This window comes from Scyliorhinus torazame, chromosome 13 (genome assembly GCF_047496885.1).
Source record: "Scyliorhinus torazame isolate Kashiwa2021f chromosome 13, sScyTor2.1, whole genome shotgun sequence".
NCBI classification, from domain to species: domain Eukaryota; kingdom Metazoa; phylum Chordata; class Chondrichthyes; order Carcharhiniformes; family Scyliorhinidae; genus Scyliorhinus; species Scyliorhinus torazame.
Genome location: NC_092719.1, coordinates 76,003,765 through 76,016,819, shown reverse-complemented (window position 1 = coordinate 76,016,819; position 13,055 = coordinate 76,003,765). Strand labels below are relative to the sequence as shown.

The following is a 13,055-nucleotide window of genomic DNA, read 5'->3' as shown; positions in this document are numbered from 1 at the left end:
ATCATAAGGTCAGAATTGGGGATGTTTGCTGATGATTTCGCAAAGGTCAGTTTGCTACTCTGCAGATATCAGACTTGGACTGATAAGTGGCAAGTAACATTCGCACCTGTGCCAGTCAATGACCATCTCTAACAAGAGAGAATCTAACCATCTCCCCGTCAAATTTAGTGGCATTACCGCTGCAAATTTCCCACTATCAACATCCTGAGGGGGCAACCTTTGACCAGAAACTGTACTGGACCAGCCATATAAATACTGTGACTACAAAGCAGGTCAGATATTGGGAATTTTGAAGTGGATAAATCATCTCCTGACTCCCCGAAGCCTGTCCACCATCTACAAAGTGCTAGTCAGGAGTGTGGTGACATACTTTCCACTTCCTTGGATGATTGCGGCAACACTCAAGAGGCTCAATAACAACCAGGATAATGCAGCCCGCTTGATTTACATCCTATCCACTAATTTAAACATTCACTTCCTCCATCACCGGTGCAGTGACAACTATGTGTACCATCTACAAGATACACTGCAGCAACCCGCCAAGCCTCCTTCGCTAGCACCTTGCAAAGCTTTGCCCACCATCAGCTAAAAAGACCAGGACAGTAGATACATGGGAACACCACCACCCTGAAGTTCCCCTGCAAGCTACTCACATCCTGACTTAGAACGATCTCACCTTCACTGTCACTGGATCCGAATCCTTGAACTCCTTCCTAACAGCACTGTGGGAGTACCTGCACCATATGGACGGCAGCAGTTCAAGAAGGCAGCTCACCATCACCACCTCAAGGGCAATTAAGGATGGAAAACAAATGCTTGATTAGCCAGTGATGCCAACACCCCATGAACATTTTTTTTTCAAAACAAGTGCTACAGAGATTGAAAAACTGGGAGAATGGAACAGAGCCCTTACGGGGAACAGTGTGAGAGCTTGTTCTTCAGGGAGTTCTGGGAATTAGTAGCCTTTCGCTGCTATTTGTTGACAGCCTATCGCCAGAGATGGAGAAATCTAGAATGGGAACGGTTAACAGAGGAATTAGGAGCAGACATTGGCAATTCAGCCCCTTGAGCCTGCTCCCCCAGTCAATCAGATCAAGGCTAATCTCTTCCTAGTCTCAAATCCACCACCCTACCTGTTCACCATATCCCTTTAACCAGTTTTTAAAAAATCAGAAATATATCTGTCTCCTTCTTGGAACCATTTAATGACTCCGATTCCACCGCACTAGGGGACAGCGAGTTCCACAAATTCAACACCTTCTGCGAGAAGTAGTTCCTCTCATCTCATTTCTACATCTACTGCCTTTCAACCTATATCTGTGAGCTATCGTTCTAGATTGTCCGACAAGGAGGAACATTTGGTCTGCATTTACTTTATCAATCCATTTTAGTATCTTGCATATCTCAATCAAATCCCCACACATCCTCCTAAACTCCAGTGAGTATAAGCCCAAATTGTTTAATCTCTCCTGGGCTGGCAATGAACATTTGAAGATGGTGGAAGATTGGAGATTGGGAACACAATTTATTAAATATTCTAGTTTGAGGTGAGAAGAGGAAGCAACCCCTATACTGTTTTCAATTTACTGGACAAAGGGTGAAGAACTGAAACAAACTAGCTAGCAGCGGAAACCACGGACCACCGATTCCAAGATGGAAAAATGTGCCCTTACTTGCGCTCAGATATCACGGCGTACCTTCCCCTCCCTGCGGCAGTCTTGGGCCTCCGATGTGACAGTCTGCACAGGCTCCAGCTCAATGCAGGAGGAGTGCAGCCCCACCCCTTGTGACAGGGCCAGGTTGGCAATGCCGATTGAGGGCAGGCATTTAAACTGCACATTGATATTGAAGACAACATGTTTGGCAAATGTTTTAAAATATGTAGAAGTTTTTGAAAGTTTTTTTGCTCTTTATACAGGCATTGCTGTTGTCATTGGATCTTTCAAACTAATTTAAATTTTTTAATGATTAAAGGTGATTATTTATAAGTGAACATAGGTTTGGTTATTTGTTTTAAATCTGTAAAACTATTTAAATCTGCACTATATTATGTAACTTTACATGTAACATGTTTGGGTGTTTTAATTTAGATTATGGTCATAAGATTTTAAAAGCGCTCCATGTCTTTTTGCGGTCACTGTCCTTGTAACATCTGATTTTTTTTTGATTTATGTTTATAGAATCACTGCAGTGCAGAAAAAAGCCGTTTGGCCCATCGAGTCTGCACTGACACCCTGAAAGAGCACTCTACTGAGGCCCTGCCCTATCCTCGTAACCCCACCTAACCTTTGGACACTAAGGAGCAATTTATCATGACCAATCCACCTAACCTCAACATCTTTGGACTGAGAGAGGAAACCGGAGCACCTGGAGGAAATGGCGGCGGCACAGTTATTAGCACTGCTGCCTTAGCGCCCGGCACCCGGGTTCTATTCCAGCCTTGGATGACTGTCTGTGTGGAGTTTACATATTCTCCCCATGTCTGTGTGGGTTTTCTCCAGGTGCTCCGGTTTACTCCCACAGTCCAAAGATGTGCAGGGTAAGGTGGATTGACCATGCTCAATTTCCCCATTGTGCCCAAAGATAGGGGCGGGGTGTAGAAGGGGAGAGCGGGAGTGAGTGAGATGAGGAGGGAGTAAGATAAGGAGAGCGCGAGAGAGGGTTCAGGCATATCAGTTAATTTTACAAGCTCAAGTCCAAAAGCAGCAGCTGCTGAAACACAGTAGCCTGGCACACATCTCCTCTGACATTTTGCGATGTCCTTTGCCTGCACACTCTTAGAGTTGGGTAATTGATGTGCTTCCTCGCCAGTCAGAGATGTAGCCTGTCTGTTAAGATCCCTGCGCCAATGTCGAAATCTGAAAAGAAGTTCAAGGATTTTAAGAAACCAAGCTATTGGTGTGATGACCCAGTGGATGTGAAGCATAACTACAGATTTTGAATCTGCACTGGATTCTGCAATACCTGTAAGAGAGAGATGGAGAGTTCACATTAGCTTACAGGAGGCTTGCATATGTCAGCTAAGGCATTAAACTTTATTTAAGCATTTGAAGTGATCACTGAGGCTTGTAAGGATGAACCTTACATCAGGGAAACTCTTAAACAGCACAACTTAAAAGGCATTGCAAAATCCAAATGTGCTGAATCGGCTGTGAGAACAGGCATAATAACGTTAGTGTCCTTGTTATGAGTCAGTAGCACCAGTATCAAAGCCATGGTCGTTCAAAACCAACTCCACTGGGCCGTCCATAAGCTTAGGGTCTCAGAGTCCAGACTGCCAAAGCAAATCTTCACCCAGCACAAGGAAGGATCCTGAACATGAGGAGGACAACAAGTTCTTCAAAGACACCGTGAAGGCATACTTCAAAAATAGAACGTAGACGTCAATCATGGGAGACCTTTGCTCGGAAGAGACATACTTGGAGGAACCTCTTGATTGAAGGGACACAAATCTTTGAGAGCACCTGATGGCAGGAGGAGGCCCAGAAAAGGAGCCTGAGAAAGTAATGCCTGCAACTTAGCATCCAAGAACCAGTGTCACCTTTTTCAAAGTCCAGCCAAGTGAGTGATTGAAGATGTGACTCTAGGATCAGGCTCATCAACCACGCAAGGACCCACAGAACCCGTGTCCAGTAACACAGCATCTTTGATGGATAATCATACTCATTAGCGAGTGATGACCGCATTTTATTCATTATAGTTCCGTTAATGGAATAACATCGTCATGACAAATCAAACTTTACAAAATTTGGAAGATGTATCTTTCTTGCACTTCATTTGCATTTTAACATTTTTATAAACGCTAAGCGTTAATAATATAAAACATTAACGTACAAAAAAATGGCTTCCGATATTTCCTGCCTCTGATAGATGATCTGGGCCCAAGAAATAAGTGTTAATAAAAAAGATTAAAACTTGTCCAACATCGGGGCATGTCGACCAAGTTAGTGCTGTTCCTTTAATTTGCATGCAGCGCTTCACTCGATCTGTCAAAAAAAGCGGGCATGGCGTTTAAATGTCATGCGCTTGCCCGTGCGTCCACACTTTAGGGTCGTCGCGCTGTGCGTGTGGCGGCCCAATGATTTAAGTCATGCATCTGAACGGAAGATATGGGCTAATGTTCCACATATGTCTTAAAAAGGCATGCACAGAGAAGAGCTGTGCGGATTCCCATGTGTGTTTGGGGGAGGGTGGGACCGTCATTTAAGAATCTGTGAGATGGGCATAAAAAAAAATAAAAGAATATGGAAACAGAGCTAGCATGTTGATCACTGTTGATATCTAAGATTAGATAAGTTGTCTAAACTGAGCTTCCAGCTTCAATGTTGTAATGGCAATGTGAAAGCACTCTTAATTTAAATTAACATATTGAGTTTAAAATCTGTGCACACTGCTCGTCACCTTTTTCTGTTATAAACCCCGTGTCCGTATTTATAATTGAAACTGCCGTTATATTTCCTGATACTTACTATTTTTTGTGTTCTCTTTTCCACTCCCCCGCCCCCCCCCCCTCCCCCGCCCCTCCAAACCATCACTAACCCCACCCCTTGTTCTAGTCTGCAACTGGCCTATATCTGACTGCACTGCCCTCTCCAGGTGGTATACAGATAGCAGGGAAGACTCCAAATGACTCTTCTTATGAACAACATATATCAAATATACAGAAAAAGATTAATGATATGATCATAAAGAACAGGGAGATCTATGAGATTAATCCTCCCGTAAGTACGAGCATCTTTGTGTGTGAGTATGTATGAACCAAAGAGAAACACCCATAGACTTTGTGGATGGGGAGGGTGCGGAATGGTATTGGCAGCTTGTTCATTTTCAAGCAGATCGATTCTACTAGATAGAATTGCATAGCCATTTATTAAAGGGTAAACGTTGTTGGTGAAAACTTTCATAATTACAATCTTTAAAGATATAATTATAAGAATGCAGTTAAAATCAAAGGTTTAGGTCTGTACTTTCATATATCAATGTCACTTGATATTGGATGCCTTTGGCATCTTCAAAATCAGAAATATGGTGGTAACTGGGTGGTAAGTGACATTAAAGGCCACAACGTCCTGAGGTTACAAGTGCATACTCTACACTCTAAGATAATCAACAGTGTGACCTCCAGTGAGCCAGAAAATAAAGTGCCTTCATCCCTTGTTAGAACACTTACAGTTTTCCGGTCCTGGAACAACGTGGGCAGTAGTAATGAATCTATAGAATCCCTACAGTGTAGAAGGAAGCCATTTTGCCATCGAGTCTGCACCAACCTTTTGAAAGAGTACCCCACCTAGGCCCAATCCCCCACCCTATTCCCGTAACCCCACTTAATCTACACATTTTTGGGCACGATGGGGCAATTTAGCATGGCCAATCCATCTACCTGCACATCTTTGGACTGGGGGGGAACCCGGAGCACTTGGAGGAAAGCTACGCAGAAATGGGGAGAATATGCAAACTCCTCACTGTCACCCAAGGCTAGAATTGAACCTGGGTCCCTGGCGCTGTGAAGCAGCAATGCTAACCCCTGTGCCATCCTTGGTGGAAGAATATATGAAATATATTCTTAATCCTTAATCAAATACCTCCACACACATAATGCCCCGCCCCAAATACAGTGGGAGAGAATCCTTGCAGAGTGATTGCCATCTGGGAGTTAAGAGGGCAACTGGTGGGGAGAAGTGAAATGACAGAAATTTAAAACTTCACTCAAACTGTTATATTTTAGCTCCGTTTAAACTATAAGCTAATTTTAAAAAGTTGGATCAAAAAATAACTTGAAATAGGCAGAAATCCAAGATGACTGCAGTATGTACTGTGGAATAGATTGTTGCAGTCTGGTTCGTGGTGACCACATGGCTGGATACTATGCAGTTCGCACTGATCCAGTTGCATGAAGAAGGCCACTTCATGCAAGGAGTTGTGCATCCCTCTCAATTTGCAATCCTCTACCAAAAGTTGGTTGATTCTGTAAGTCAGTTAAAATGTTCTCAAACAAGATTGATAAATATTTGTTGGTTAAGGATATTATGAAAAATAAGGCAGATGAATGGAGGGGAGGTATAGATCAGCCATGTTGTAATTGAATAGCAAAACAGGTTGTCGTTAGGATCACTGAGCAACAAGCAGGCACTCTATACTCCCAATAGTAAGGAGAAGTGCTTGCAGGAAAGATAAACAAAAGTACACATTTTGAAGCCTTATTAAAATGATGGTCATGGATAGCCCCTTTTTATGTATGTGTGTGTGTGGATATATATCTATATATATTATTTTAATGTCATATTGAAGGTGCAGAAAAAATGTTTTGCACATTATATGTTATCCCAGCAAAATAAGTTGAACAGTAAGCGGTGCAATGGAAACCTGACTGACTTGGTTAAAACAAAAACGAATTTTGTGTGTGTTCATGTTTTTAAGTTGTGTAGAACACTCGCAGCCAGAGATGTTCCAAAAGGAGGTGCAACTCTGTGATGTGACAAGTTTCTGGTCACACTTTACACATCACTTTGTAAAAAGAAAAAGATTCACATTATGTACCCTTGGCTGAAATTGATCATCGACCGCCTAATATAACTTGAAGGCTGTAGTGGTGATCTCGAATTAGAGTTTTCCTATAAGAACCTGATGTCAGTTGGAGATCCCTGTCTCATGAACATTGAACACAAGTGGCAGAAGGTTGCTGAATGTGTCTGGAAATAGTTTATCGAGTTAATATAGTTCTGGCTTTTTTTGTGTAAGCTTGTTCTAGGTGGCAATATCTCTCAAAGTTTGGAAGTGTAATTACTAGGCCAGTTATACTATGTTTCCTGCCTTCATTCCGTGCAATTTTCCTGTTGCACCACCACAGCCTGTGGGTTGACTACCTTTGTGCCCTGTTGATTATTGGAAACAGTGGGAGACCACCTTAAAGTAGCTTTTTTTAACCACTTTGGTTTCACAGCAGTTACAATGGGATCCACCAGATTTGTGACTGGCCTTGGTCCCAAAATGCAATGCCTATTTATTCCGTCATGCAAGAGTCAGAGGCTCACTATAGCTGGCAAATATGCATCATTCTCACTTAGAGCTGCTTCCCTCTATTTAGCTGTAACATAACACAACATCACCCACAACTAATGTTGGCATTTTCCAATTTAAGTATATAATTGCACGTAGACCAGCAAAGACCCTAGTGGATGTAGGCCCACTGAACCCATCACTCTTGAGCTCAACACCCTAAGAACCAGAGGTTGCCAAAACCTCGTGGAGAATGTTTTTAATTGGGAAATGATCGGTCCACAATACTTTACAAGACAAGTTTGAAGACTTCTGTATAAATTTGGAAGTAAGCAAAAATGACTGTAATCCTGCAGAATCTGAAGTGGCTAGCCAAGATTCGACAAACTTAAATGTAAATTGTAAGAAATATGGCACCAAATCCCATGTGGTTAACAATGAGCAGGACAGCCATATAAACCAGGAGGGTCGGAAGTTCATGTGAGACAATCTAAGCTCTATAACTGGGTGAGTGCAGTTCGTCTCGGCACCACTGCTGAGGGACGGTGAGGTTCCCATTTCTGATCACTGTACAGTGATCCTGGTGTAAGTCCATGGTCTTGGGAACCAGTTGAAGACAGGATCAGGTTGGGTGATGGATGATCCCTCCATTCTTCCAGCGGCAGTTATACAATCCAATGTCTAGTCTCAGATATTTACTTACATGAGGTACTCAAGGGTGACCAGATCCCTTGGAACTGTACCCCTGCAGTACATCTGTACTTTAATGAAGTAGGAGAGGAAATGCATAGTGAAATCTTTTTATCAGCAATATTTATTTCCTGTCCAATACACCTCTGACAATAGGAGATCCTAGAGGAGCTACTTGGATCCCCAATCCCAGAAACAAGGCAGCGTTCCAGGCTATTTAGGTCACAATCAGAAAGTTCAGACGATGTTTCAGAACTGGATCTTTCACATGGAAAAAAGGATGCCTTTGTGCTGGAGGTAAGGAAATGTTTATTAGTTAACCACCCTGTGGCTCTTGTTCAGAGTATGAAGAGAGACATCTGAAGATTTTTTTAATTGGACTATATTTCACTGAACCAGATAAACATCTTAAAAAAACTGCATTATATTTCTCCAAGCTCACTTCAATATCTGTGCCCTATATTCCACCAGATCAAGATTTTAATAATGCAGTTGTTTATCCAACCAGGCCCAGACCTTAATACCACTGCATTATATTCCATTGGACATAAGAGAGAAGTGGTGTTGTTCTACTGGCCCAGATGAAATTTTTAATAACATTGTGCAATGTTCCACTGAACCAGCTCAGGGCCATATAACATTGCTTTGTTTTTCAGATTGATGATGCTGATGCTGTTGAGGATATTCACTCATTGTTGACAGACACTCCCACACCAGCTGGTAAGGCCACAGGAAGATACTAATGTAATGGATTATTTAACATTGTTTTTTTTAGAAACAAAAACCTTTTTATCGTTTTCTGATTTCTGTACCATTTCATAATATTTTTCTTTCAACATGGACAGAAATTGAAGGTCAGTTGAGTGTCCCAGATATAGAATGTAAGTTCTTTGTCTCTGCTGAGCTTTCTGTTCATTAGATTTGTACTTGTGTTCCTCACTCGTGATTTATTTGATGTTGACAGGCTTTTACAGTTGTAATACAGAAATTATGCCAGGCATCAACAATTGGACCTCTGATTTACAGGTAAGCCTGGGTAGCGTTTGTAAAGCAAAGTAGTTGCAAAATTAAATTGTTTGCTGCCCCACTGGTGAGCGCCCATGATATGGGTGCCAGAGGCTTCTTTCTGGCCATGTTTTCAATGATGTACATGTTTGATGGACTACCACTGTCTTGATGTGACAGCTGATTATCAGCTTCGGACTGGCAATTAACATTTGGCTTTGAGAGTTCCCACCCTAGTTTGCTGCACAGTTTCAGCTCAAGTCATTTGTATGTGGAAGCTGAATGGTTCAGCAAAATAGCAGGCTACGTTATGTTCCACAGAGTGGAAGCACATGTAAACTGCATCTGCACCATGATTCTTAATTTGGCCAAAGCTGCTTTGCTGTGTGCAGTTTCCTTCTTGTGCCAAACTCTCCATTTAGTTCATTGCATCTTTAATTGTAATGGAAACTGAGGTTTGTTCAGACTGCAAATTATCTAACATTCGGACACAATATGGCAATTCTGAAGATTTCTATATCTTAGGTTGGTGACATTAAATGATCAATTGTTTTAGAACTCCAGTGCAAAACAAGAGGTGGGATATCTTGAATATTAAGCTTACAGGTGTACATTATGAATAAAAATCCCAAGAATGAGGCTTTGGGACACGAAGGCCTTTTTGTTTTGAAATATTGGTAATTCAGCAATTGCAGATACTATAAAGGGAGTAGTCAAGTATCAATCCTTGAAGGAAAATGCCCATTGCAACTGTCTTCGAGTTGGCGGAGCATGTTAGTGAGGTAAATAAAAGCCAACAGAGTAACGTACAGCTAGAAAATAAATTTTTGCCAACAATTGTGAGTTTTTATGCATTTGAGTGGCAGGTAACCAGCTAAATCCAACTGGTCTGCATACACCATACAGTGGATGGATTAAAAAAAAAAAGATTTTAATACTGCACTAGAATTTTTTGTTTCACAATGCATCAGTGTGTGTCTGTCTGACTGACATGTAAGGTTAATCATGGGCTGGATTTTGCATGCCCTTGTGGGCATGTTTTCGGTAGGGAGGCGCGTAAAATAGGACGGGTGCAAACCCCACCACCTTTCTGCCCACCCCTTAGGTCACCCTCATAATATGGCATATTTAAATAAATAATCAAGGGTCAATTGAGTTTGCTACCGGTCTGATTGGCCAATAGCCACAAGGCGGTAGGGGGTGACCAGAGGTCCCACAGCAGGCTATTTAGCCCTCCTGCAGCATGCAGGAGGGAGTGGGCTCCATGCCAACCATGTTTCCCAGATGATGAACCATCTGTCCAGCCCCTACCATAATATGTTGCCCCATATCTTTTTTTCCCTTCCTATTCAAGATTCTTAACTCTTTATAATTCAAACATCCTCATCCCAGTTAAGCAAGCTGTATAGGTTTCCCTAACCCCCACCTACTGTTTGGGCTCACTTTAGAACGATAAAATCATAGAAATGCCACAGTGCAGGAAGAGACCAGTCGGCCCATCAATTCTGCATTGACAATCTGAAAGATCATCCTACCTAGGCTGACTCACCCGCCCTATGCCCGCAATTCACTTGACCTGCAGGGGCAATTTAGAATCATAGAATCCTTACCGTGCAGGAGGCCATTTAGCCCATTGAATGCACCGACCCTTCGAAAGACCACCCTCCCCAGGCCCAATCCCCCGCCCTATTTCTGCAACCCCACCCTAAGGGGCGATTTACAATGACCAATTCACCTAACCTGCACTTGGGGGAGGAAACTACCCGGAGGAAACCCACGTAGAGACAGGGAGAATGGGCAAATTCCACACAGACAGTCACCCAAGGCCAGAATTGAACCCGGGTCCCTGGCGCTGTGATGCAACCATGCCATCCACTGTGCCACCGTGCCGCCCCGTTTAGTTCCTTAGAACCTGTCTGACTACATTCCTTTTTTTTTTAAATTTAGAGTACCCAATTCATTTTTCCAATAAAGGGGCAATCCCCCTACTCTGCACATCTTGGGGTTGTGGGGGCGAAACCCACGCAAACATGGGGAGAATGTGGAAACTGCACATGTACAGTGACCCATGGCCGGGAACGAACCTGGGACCTTGGTGTCATGAGGCAGCAGTGCTAACCACTGTGCCACGGTGCTACCCGTCTGACTGCATTCTTGAATAAGAAAAAATATATACTTTTTAAAACAATTAGTATAAAATTGCTGACGGTTGCATCAAAATATTTTGAAGCTGCAGTAAACTTATGGAAGTACAATGTAGCATGTGAACAGAAATGTTGCTAACCCAAAAATGGTTCTCTTGTATTATGCCATTTGAAGTCATTTTCTTTTAATAACTAGATTATTGTTTGTTTGAAGTAAACAATGCTGTGCATTTAGACCATGAAAAGACACAAGCAGGCCATTTATCTACATGCAGTGCTGCAACTGTTGAAATAAAGCTGCATTTTTATAGCCCCCCGCTACCCACGCATGCAGTTCTGACATTTTACGTTTCGTAACAGTATTTGTTTGCTTTTCAGAGTGTGGAAGAAATCAGATCAACTTGTAGTCACAATGCTAGTTTTGCAATTCCATCAGTACTTGTCAAATTCTTGTGTATAAAAATAGCCACTCAGTATTTGTATTTTTCCACAATGATTATTTCAAGTGGTCCTAAGGAATGAGAGTAGTACATTTCAGGAGTGCATTTCAAACAGTGAAATGTGGATGACTTCCGGTTGCGGCTATGCAGAGCTCAGTCGCACGTTCGGCAGCTCCCACTAGAAACTGACTTTTGGGCTCTTTTTAGAGCCCGTAACGGCGCTTGCCTGACGTTTCCCGGTGTGGGAAGGAGATAGCAACATTCCCCCAATAGTGTATGGCTTGGACCAGGAGTGGGGCGATCAGAAAAGTGGCAGTGAAGCAAAATAAGGTGCGACGGAGGAAGACCAAGATGGCGGCGGGTGGAGACCAGGCAGCGTGGATGCAGTGGGCGCAGGAGCAGCAGGAGTTTCTTCAGCGCTGCTTTAGGGAGCTGAAAGCGGATCTGCTGGAGCTGGTGAAGGCGTCAATCGATAAGCTGCTGGAGACCCAGACGGCCCAATGGGAGGCGATCCGGGAGGTCCGGCAAAAGGTCTCTGAGACCGAAGATGAGATCCTAGGCCGAGCGGTGAAGGTGGAGGCACACGAGGCGCTCCATAAAAAATGGCAGGAGAGGTTCGAGGAGATGGGGAACCGGTCGAGGCGGAAGAATCTGCGGATCCTGGGCCTCACGGATAGATTGGAGGGGTTGGACGTGGGGGCCTACGTGGTCACCATGCTGAATTTGCTGATGGGAGCGGGGTCCTTCCAGGGGCCCCTGGAGCTGGAGGGGCCCACCGAGTGCTGGCGAGGAGGCCCAGGCCCAACGAGCCGCCGCGGGCGGTGCTGGTGCGGTTCCACTGGTTTGCTGATCGGGAGTGCGTGCTAAGGTGGGCCAAGAAGGAGCGGAGCAGCAGGTGGGAGAAGGTGGAGGTCCGGATCTACCAAGATTGGGGCGCGGAGGTGGCGAAGAAGAGGGTCGGGTACAATCGGGCGAAGACGGTGCTGCACAGGGGGGGGGGGGGGGGGGGGGGGAGTTCGGCATGCTGCAGCCAGCGCGTCTGTGGGTCACCTATAAGGACCAACATCATTATTTTGAGTCCCCGGAGGAGGTGTGGGCCTTTGTCCAGGCCCATAAATTGGACTCGAACTGAGGGTGAGGGGCGGGGGGCCGCGGTGAAGGGATGGTTGGGGATTGTTGTGTTGTATTTTGAGGGGGGGTTCTTTGTTCATTGTTGGTTCTTTGTTTTTCGGGGGTTGGTTGGGCACTGCTTTGGTTGGATCCGCCGGGTGGGCTCGTAGAGGGGGGCAGGTAAACGGCTTGGGGGGTTGATGGCCAGCAGGGGGTTGGGGGGGGGGGTGGTTTTGAGGCCTGAGTTGGGGGCAAGGGGACCGGGCCTGAAAAGGGAGCTGCGCCAGAGGAGGCGGGGCCGGAGCTGGGAAGCGCTGGCTTTTTCCCATGCTGGGAGTGGAAGGGGGAGAGCCTGCTGCTGGGCAATGGGGCGGGGGAGGGGAAGTTCCACACTGGGAGGGGTTGAGGGAGTGGCCGGGGTCAGCAGGAGTCGTCTGACTTACGGGAGTGCAATGGGGGGAACGATGCAGCTAGGGGGGAACCTAGGGGGGGTGGGGGGGGGGGGGGGGGGTGCGGAACCGGGTTGCTGCTGGAATGGCCAAGGAGGAGCTGGAGTCGGTAGAGGAAGTCGGGGCGGGGGTCTGCCGCTGTGGGGAACGGGCCACGCGGGCACGTGGCTGGCCTAGGAGGGGATATGGCTAGTCGGTGGGGGAGGAGGGCGGGTAGCTGG

At 44.9% G+C, this 13,055-nt stretch overlaps 1 protein-coding gene across 19 annotated transcripts in view; it reads left to right on the top strand.

Annotated features, from left to right (window-relative positions):
* c2cd5 (C2 calcium dependent domain containing 5) overlaps positions 1–13,055 on the top strand; it is a 145,805-nt gene that overhangs the window by 88,858 nt on the left and 43,892 nt on the right. For all 19 annotated transcript variants that reach the window (XR_011934097.1, XM_072471800.1, XM_072471789.1 and 16 more), the window contains 4 exons: positions 4,557–4,721; positions 7,843–7,983; positions 8,343–8,406; positions 8,651–8,712. Coding sequence is in view for 18 of the 19 variants with exons in the window: in XM_072471800.1 (XP_072327901.1) it covers positions 4,557–4,721; positions 7,843–7,983; positions 8,343–8,406; positions 8,651–8,712 (432 nt within the window). In the remaining variant the exon portion in view is untranslated. The remainder of the gene's footprint in view (positions 1–4,556; positions 4,722–7,842; positions 7,984–8,342; positions 8,407–8,650; positions 8,713–13,055) is intronic.